The following is a 6969-nucleotide window of genomic DNA, read 5'->3' on the forward strand; positions in this document are numbered from 1 at the left end:
ACATTTAAATCTTAGCACATGCTTAAGGAATTCAAACATGTGACCAAAGCTTCTTTGTGTGTGGTTGTGGGAATTTTGTGTCAGAATTGAGAACCACTTGAGCAAATCATCTATAGTAAAATAAAAGCAAAAGCAAAAATAAAGTAAAATAAAAGCTTTCTTACATTTAGAGTACAAAACCCTGTCACAGTGTTCTTGTCACTCCCATGGAGTCAAATAGAAGTTTTGCACAATGTACAGCATGTACAGCCTGCCAGGGACAGAAACAAGCCATCTGGTGTGTTATTTGCAACAGTATCTTAGCAGTAGCTCTTGGGCTGAAGTGCAGTAAAAAATAGAATCTGAATGATAGAGGCTGAAAAAGCCACTGGTGATGGTTCACTTGTTTGAAGTGGTCTACAGCCAGTGTAGAAATACACACACACACACACACACACACACACACACACACACACACACACACACACACACACACACACACACACACAAAAACCGGCTGTTAGACCTGCTGTTGAGAACTGGAGGTCTGCTTTAGTCAGTGCCATTTGGGAGAATACATGCTTCCAGATGTCCTCTCTGTAATTACAGTTAGACTCAGTAAATGAGAGGTTGGATCTTGGGCTGGTCCAGGCTGAGACCCTCCCTGACTATTTAAGCTGCTTTCCAGCACTGTGCAGATTTTTATGGAAATTCTAGTCTCTGCAACCACATTTTCAAATAACATCAGCAGAGAAAGCAGAAAGACTTGAGGTAAGGTGGTAACAGCTTTCATCAGATGTCTTTGGATAATATACTTTGGTTAATGTTAATTCCATTTCTGATTTGTTACTCTAGAGGATTTCTTTTATTACTAAAGATTTATCAGAGTTATTGCTGTATTTTGTCACATGTAGTGAAGAACAGCAGTGAACATAAGCTTAAGGAAAGCAGTCATATATGAGGTAAAAAACAAACAACCAAACAAAAAAAAAGTCATCTTTTTTTCTTGCTTAGGTGTTCAAAATGTCAATCGCCCAGGCAGCGGCCAAGGCCATGCTATCTGATGCCCTGCTGCGGGATGACTCTGGGATACACCGTATCAGCCACCTGGAACTGGAGCTTCCTCTTGACAAGGTCATCAAGTTTGTGTCTGTGGGCCTTCCGCTGATGCTGGTGTGCATGGCATTTGCCCGTGAAATCTCCCTGGGTGAGCAACTGTTTTTTTTAATACTATGTCAGGACATTTGTTTTGTATTCCATTTGCTTTTGCCCTTAATTATACCCTCATGAATATTATAGGTCTTTTTTTCTCCATGCTCTTATTGGATTTTGTGGTCCTTGTTTTAGCAATGTTAATAGTCCTCCTTGTACACGAATCTTGTACTTTTTGTTCCTAAATGTCTTTTTAATCATTTGCATGTAGCTGAATTCATGATAAGGATGAGTCTCATACTTAGCGAAATAGACCTAATATTTCTAATATTACTAATATTTCTGCTGCTCTTCAAACTACCCCCCCCCCCCCCCCCCCCCCCCCCCCCCAATACGGTTCTTAACTTTTTTAATCTCTACAGATTTGCAGGTTCGATAAAACAGAGTTTTATCCCACATTCCCTCTTACAATAAATATACAAGGAAATTTAATATAAAGAACTGTAAAACAAAGATATTAATTACTCAGTCATGGAAGAGGAAAGATTTAAACATCTGTCATAAAAGGAGGATTGTAACGGCTGACTCCATTAAGACCCCCTCAAAGCCTCAACAGTACATGTTATGCAACATTGACAAGACATCATGAAATTACTGAAAACAAAAAATAACAAAGGGTTTAAAACTCCATTCAGCACTTTATTGTTTTTGCTGCCATTTCTTCTGCTGTCAGAGGGGAAAATAAAAAAATATATAATTTAAGTGGAACAAGCACACAGATACTATATCCCCGGCCATTCATAACAAAAAGAGCACAGCTGACAATCATAAATATACTTGGCAGGTCCACAAGTGTATTGCTGCAGAGACTGACTGTCTTGACCTTGAACTAAACGTCTTCTCTACAGAGCCGGTGTGCAATCAGCCTGATGCGCCTGATACTAATTGAAACAAGGGATGATTGAGAGGAGTGTTCACTAACGGTGGCAAGCTGTAATTACCAGCCAAAGTTTTTCTCTAGCAGCTCCCCTCTATTTAAGTCAAATGAGAGGATGTGTTGATTAACCAGAGGAGGAGATGGGGAGTGTGTGTGTAGGACATGACATGGTCCTGAGATTCACAGCTTATCTGCTGCATCTTGGCTGCTTATCTGCTGGCTTGTCAGTTTCACAACAGTGCCTGAGTGTACTGTTGTCTGGAGCCTGGTTTACTTGCACCTGTGCTCTTAGCCAAGAAGCCTTGTTTAAAGCACAAATGTGGAGGCGATCTCCCAATATTAAGTGAGGATTGAAAGGAGGTGATAGAAGCAGGGACATAACTTTTTTCAACTCCCTCATTTTGTCAAATGGCTTGCACAGGTAGGGAACTGAAGGGGAAAATATTGTTACAAGACTTCATGAGAAGGCATGCTCTGTTGTTTTTGTTTATATATTTTTTTATTTAGGAATTATTTAGCAATATGTAAGAAGCTGCATGAAACCATAACTGGCATGGTTAGTACATAATAATAATAATTATAATAATGCTTTCACAGCATGTCTTTTATCCAGTCTTCCTTCTCTCTCCCCAACCGGTCGTGGCAGATGGCTGCTTCACCCTGAGCTTGGTTCTGCCGGAGGTTTATTCCTGTTAAAAGGGACTTTGTCTTTCCCACTGTCGCCAAAGTGCTTGCTCATACCTGGTTGAATGATTGTTAGGTTTTTCTCTGTATGCATTATTGTAGGGTCTGCCTTACAATATAAAGTATCTTGAGGTGACTGTTGTTGTGATTTGGCGCTGTATAAATAACACTGTATTGAACTGAATTGAAAAACTCCTGGTTTCTAATCCACCATGTGGCTGTGTGGAGCATGTTCTCCCCATGTCTGCTTGGGTTCTTAATTTTAGCACTTAACTAGGACTGAATAATTACAAAAATATGCACACCCATGAGATAAGTGGGCCATGCACTATATCGTGAGGTGGAGTGGTGAGAGAAATTATATCCTGGCAGTAGAGTAGTGGCAGCATATTTGTACTTATATTGAGCTGGCCAAATGTGGAGGGTGCAAGGATAAAACAGACTCTTTCTCTTGCAAAGCTGCAAGTAGGTGGGGCACACTTTGATGTCTTCTAACTCTAGCTCTCTGTTTAAGGGTGGAGCACCCTTGAGAAATGACAGATGGGTGTGGGTGGACAATATGTGGTAATATAAAGGTGAACTAAATATAAGGTGGGTGAGCATAAATTTGGAACACAGTCACCCAGAGTTTTTCTTTTTCTTTTAAATGCCATGTTGCCACTTGGAAACATATGATTTCCACAGAGGTCTATTCCAGTGAAAGGGAAAGGGCATGCAGCACCTCAGATGTACAGCATGTGTCTAGCATTGGACTTTTAGGATGGAAAACTCTGTGTGTGTGTGTGTGTGTGTGTGTGTGTGTGTGTGTGTGTGTGTGTGTGTGTGTGTGTGTGCGAGAGAGAGAGAGAGAGAGAGATTGCTACTGTGCAGTGGCTTACAGGCATATTGACAAAACAGAATCAACTGATGTTGCATGAAGTAATTTTCCACATTTTCACATCAGGTTATAGATCAATATTTTTATATTCTGCAGGGCCTCAGATCAGCTGTTTTCCTCCCAGTAACTTCACTGTGAAGCAGGCCAGCTATATAGACACATACTGCTGGGACTCTCTCATGCATCATGAGTTTGACAGTGATGGGAACTTCGAGGAGCGCTCCCTCTGGGTACACAAAGTGAGTTCAAAGATTCTGATCAAGCACTCTTGAATGTTATTCCTGCCTAGAGTGGATGATAAACTGCTGAAACCCCTGCAAAATTTCAGTCAAAAATGTCAGTGTACCACATTTCTGAGTTAAGGATTGATTTAGTTTAGTTTTTTCTAAAAACCCTTTACAAATCATTCATGCTTCTTCATTTGTAATACTGACTTATTAATAAAAGATCAGTAGTGAGACTGGCTGTTTTTTTGTTTCATCTATATGATTGGGTGTTTCTTCTCCATTTATTCCTAATTTCTGTTGTCATTGTCTGTCCAGATGTTCCCTTACTCTCTTCTGGCCATGGCCGTGCTGATGTACCTCCCAGCTCTACTCTGGCGCCAGCTTGTCATGCCCACACTGGGATCAGACCTGCTCTTCATAATTGATGAACTAGACAAGTCCTACAACCGCTCAGTCCGAATGGCCCAAAACATTCTGGATATGCGCCAGAACACTAAGAACCCGCTGACGTTTCAGGCTGAGTTGCAGCGGTAAGGGACTTATGATTGTTAGTTTGTAAACACAAGTGTTCATACGCTTTGAGTAGCTTCAGCGTATGAATATTGATTCACTCACATGTCTAGTTGCATAAATCTCCAAGGACTCATGTGATAAAACTAGGTCATTGCAGCAGCAGTAAAAAGTATCTATCATTCAGAGGATACAAAAGTGATGCTCTTCTGTCTCTTGATAAACTAGGAAAGCTAAGAGCGATCGCTTCCTCTCCCACAGCAACTACCCTTGTTATACCCTTAAGCAAAGCGCTTAGCTACCAACAGTCTCAGTACTGTTGGTATTGTGGTCAGGAACTCCTAGGAGCCAAAAGTAGAACATTGTGGTTGTGTTGGGTGGCTCCCAGCTGTGTGTATTTGTAGCAGTACGACTATGGTTATAATGCTGAGTTTGTTCTTGTGTCATTGCAGGGCCAAAAAGAAGCGGTACTTTGAGTACCCCCTTCTGGAGAGACACATGCAGTGCAAACAAAACTCGTACTTTCTTGTTAGCATGCTTTTCTTGCGGGGCTTCCTCCTCCTGATCTTCATGACTGCTGCCTGCCTGTACCTGGCCTACTTCCATCTGTCTGCCTTCCTGCAGGATGAGTTTAGCTGCTTTGTACGCACAGGGATGCTGCGAGATCAGAACTGGATCCCTGAATTGGTTCAGTGTAAAATGATTGGCCAGTTAGTCTTTCAGGTGATAAGTGTTGCTAATGGTGCCATCTATATCCTATTGGCACCTATCGTCCTCTTCAGCCTCCTTCGACTCTTTGTTTGGGATACCACCTTCATTTCTATCTATGAGGTCCTCCCAGCGCTGGACCTCATCAACAGACGACGGCTAGGTTGCCCACTGAACGACCTCAATGTCCTCTTGCTCTTCTTACGTGCCAATATAGCTCACTTGAAGTCCTATGGGCAGGTGAGGGCTTTGTGTTCTCTGGCACCCCCACAGGTGGGAAACACCACAGCACAACAAGGTTTACATGCAATGCTGACCCAAGAGGAAATAGAGGAGCGTGAAGAGGCAGCAAAGGAGCTTGCTGAGGAAGTTGGGGAGGCCAGGGAGGAAGGGAAACTCAACTTAGTGGACATCATGACTATTCTGGGAGCAGCACAGGGAAGAGTGGTGAACTGCAATGAGAAGAGGCCTCTGGTGGAGGAGAACATGAGTCTCGGTACCGTAACACTTATCTACACACTCAAACGCCTTCTGCTAGTGGCTATTTTTGTTTACGTCATTTGGGATGTACAGAAAATCATTAAGTGACCTACAGACGCAGGTTCTAAAAAGGGAATAACAAATGTTTTACATATATAGTAGGGTGGCTTTCACAGTGCTCATTGCATAGAAATGAAGGTCATGTCCAACAGGACTTTAAGGAAGCAGTTTGATAAGCAGTGGCAACTAAAGAATCCAAGTCACAATATTTTTTCTGTGTGGTTTTAAACTGCACTGGTTTTTGTCTTCCTGTATGTAACCACAGCAGAGCACCTACGTTTCTAAAAGAGTCTTTTCAAAACACTGGCTTATGCTTACATCAATAGATACGTTGATAGATAGGTAGTTATAGAGTTGTGGTACTTCCTAGTCCTACTGAATTTCCTGGAGGAACCCACCCGAGGGATTAATAAAGTTTCATCTAATCTCTCTAACTGCCCTCTCCGTCTCTTTACAGAGCCAAACCACCAGGGGTACCATGAGTTGAAGGAGACTGCACCATTTAGTCATTACTAGGCCTCCTATGGACTTAATCAATATGATAACATGGGGGAATAAGAAAGGGAAGGGGTGGGCTGAAAACAAAACAAAACAAAAACATTTTTTGAGTTATAATGCAAAAAGTTCTGGCTGTAAATGTCAATGGAGCAGGATTTGTCAGTTTTCTACAATATCTGCCACTGAATTTCTTTGTGTCTCAGTATAGGCGACTAAATTACTAAAGGACAGTGTGCAAGAGAACACTCTTTGACAACATGACATTTGTCAGAAATCAGAATTCCATAAATATACAGTCCATACTGTACACTCCTGATTTCCATCAAGACACAAAAGAACATATTCAGTGGCAGCTATGGGTGCTATTCATTTTCCGCAACTTCCATTGCATAATTTTATACAAGGTGAGGGTATTGAATATTTTATTTGATGTATTCCTGTCTTTTATCCTTTGTTTTCTGTGAATTACAGACACTTGTATTCTATATATTTCCAAACAAATAAATACTGTTTTTATTTAGTTGTGTGTTTTTTTAATCACAATGAAACCACACGAAGTTGCAGTTTTTGTATTTTGCATTTATCGAAGAGCTTCTACTCTACTACATCAAAGTCCTACTGAGCTCTTTATTAAAGGCTGACTGAGAGCCACTCATTTTAAAAGTGATTTTATTTGTATTTCACACAATTCTGTTCTTTCTTAATGCACAAATAACAGAGATTTGTAAGTAACAGTAAACACACACAAATTAATTACACTGAGGTCCAAGCCAATTCATATGAAATGGAAATCGTAACGTATAAAATTACCAAAATGTAATTAGATTCTAGACTTTACATTATTTATTATTGCACCA

General features: G+C 40.9%; 1 protein-coding gene across 2 annotated transcripts; it reads left to right on the forward strand.

The window, feature by feature from the left end:
• Nucleotides 1-577: 577 nt before the first annotated feature.
• Nucleotides 578-6602, forward strand: LOC308387248 (pannexin-3-like). Of its 2 annotated transcripts, XM_080867193.1 has the most exons (6): nt 578-750; nt 994-1186; nt 3726-3868; nt 4172-4386; nt 4819-5570; nt 6072-6602. In XM_080867193.1, exons 2-6 carry the CDS (start codon nt 1003-1005, stop codon nt 6128-6130), a joined length of 1353 nt encoding a protein of 450 aa, XP_080723319.1. In that variant the 5' UTR covers nt 578-750; nt 994-1002; the 3' UTR covers nt 6131-6602. The 2 variants fall into 2 exon arrangements, with proteins under 2 accessions (XP_080723319.1, XP_080723318.1); XM_080867192.1 differs by having other exon boundaries at nt 4819-6602.
• Nucleotides 6603-6969: the final 367 nt, after the last annotated feature.

This window comes from Rhamphochromis sp. 'chilingali', assembly GCF_963969265.1.
Source record: "Rhamphochromis sp. 'chilingali' genome assembly, chromosome: 19".
Taxonomy (NCBI): domain Eukaryota; kingdom Metazoa; phylum Chordata; class Actinopteri; order Cichliformes; family Cichlidae; genus Rhamphochromis; species Rhamphochromis sp. 'chilingali'.

Bases quoted from the DNA above. Each gene is read 5' to 3' on its own strand.
- LOC308387248 (XM_080867192.1), top strand. From the start codon at position 1,003: ATGTCAATCGCCCAGGCAGCGGCCAAGGCCATGCTATCTGATGCCCTG. The intron at 1,187-3,725 runs GTGAGCAACTGT...TATATTCTGCAG, and splicing joins TGCCCGTGAAATCTCCCTGG to GGCCTCAGATCAGCTGTTTT. The intron at 4,387-4,818 runs GTAAGGGACTTA...GTGTCATTGCAG, and splicing joins TTTCAGGCTGAGTTGCAGCG to GGCCAAAAAGAAGCGGTACT.